This window comes from Alligator sinensis, unplaced genomic scaffold, assembly GCF_000455745.1.
Source record: "Alligator sinensis unplaced genomic scaffold, ASM45574v1 scaffold1065_1, whole genome shotgun sequence".
In the NCBI taxonomy this organism is placed as follows: domain Eukaryota; kingdom Metazoa; phylum Chordata; order Crocodylia; family Alligatoridae; genus Alligator; species Alligator sinensis.
In genome coordinates, this window is record NW_005842812.1 from 97,075 (window position 1) to 97,512 (window position 438).

Genomic DNA, 438 nt, shown 5'->3' on the forward strand with positions numbered 1-438 from the left:
AGCCTGGGCTCCAGGGAGGGAAACTGAGGCACGGGAAGGATGGGGCAACTGAGGCACGGGGAAAGGGTGGAAACTGATGCATACGGAGGGAGGGGAAACCGAGGTACGGGGCGGGGGCATGCCCCTCTCCGGGAAGGGAGCCCGGGCGCTGCCCCTCACCCGCCTTGACGGAGACGTGGACGTGCGCCTTGGACTCGTAGTGCACCCAGTCGAAGCCGGCCTCGACGGCCAGGCGCGCCAGCAGCCCGTACTTGTCGCGGTCGCGGTCCGACGTGGTGATGTCCAGCGCCCTCCCCTCGTAGTGCAGCGACTCGGGCAGGTGGTGCCCGTCCTCGTCCCAGCCCTCGGTCACCCGCAGTTTCACGCCCGGCCACATGTTCATCACGGCGATGGCCAGTGCATTCACCCGCGCCTTGCAGCGCTGGGTGGGGAGGGCAC

General features: G+C 68.9%; 1 protein-coding gene across 1 annotated transcript in view; it reads right to left on the reverse strand.

Annotated features, from left to right (window-relative positions):
• Positions 1-421, reverse strand: part of LOC112547924 (desert hedgehog protein-like) — a 2,334-nt gene extending 1,913 nt beyond the window's left edge. Inside the window, exon 1 of the mRNA XM_025191367.1 lies at positions 4-421. Coding sequence (XP_025047152.1) covers positions 4-382 — 379 coding nt within the window. The 5' untranslated portion in view covers positions 383-421. The remainder of the gene's footprint in view (positions 1-3) is intronic.
• Positions 422-438: the final 17 nt, after the last annotated feature.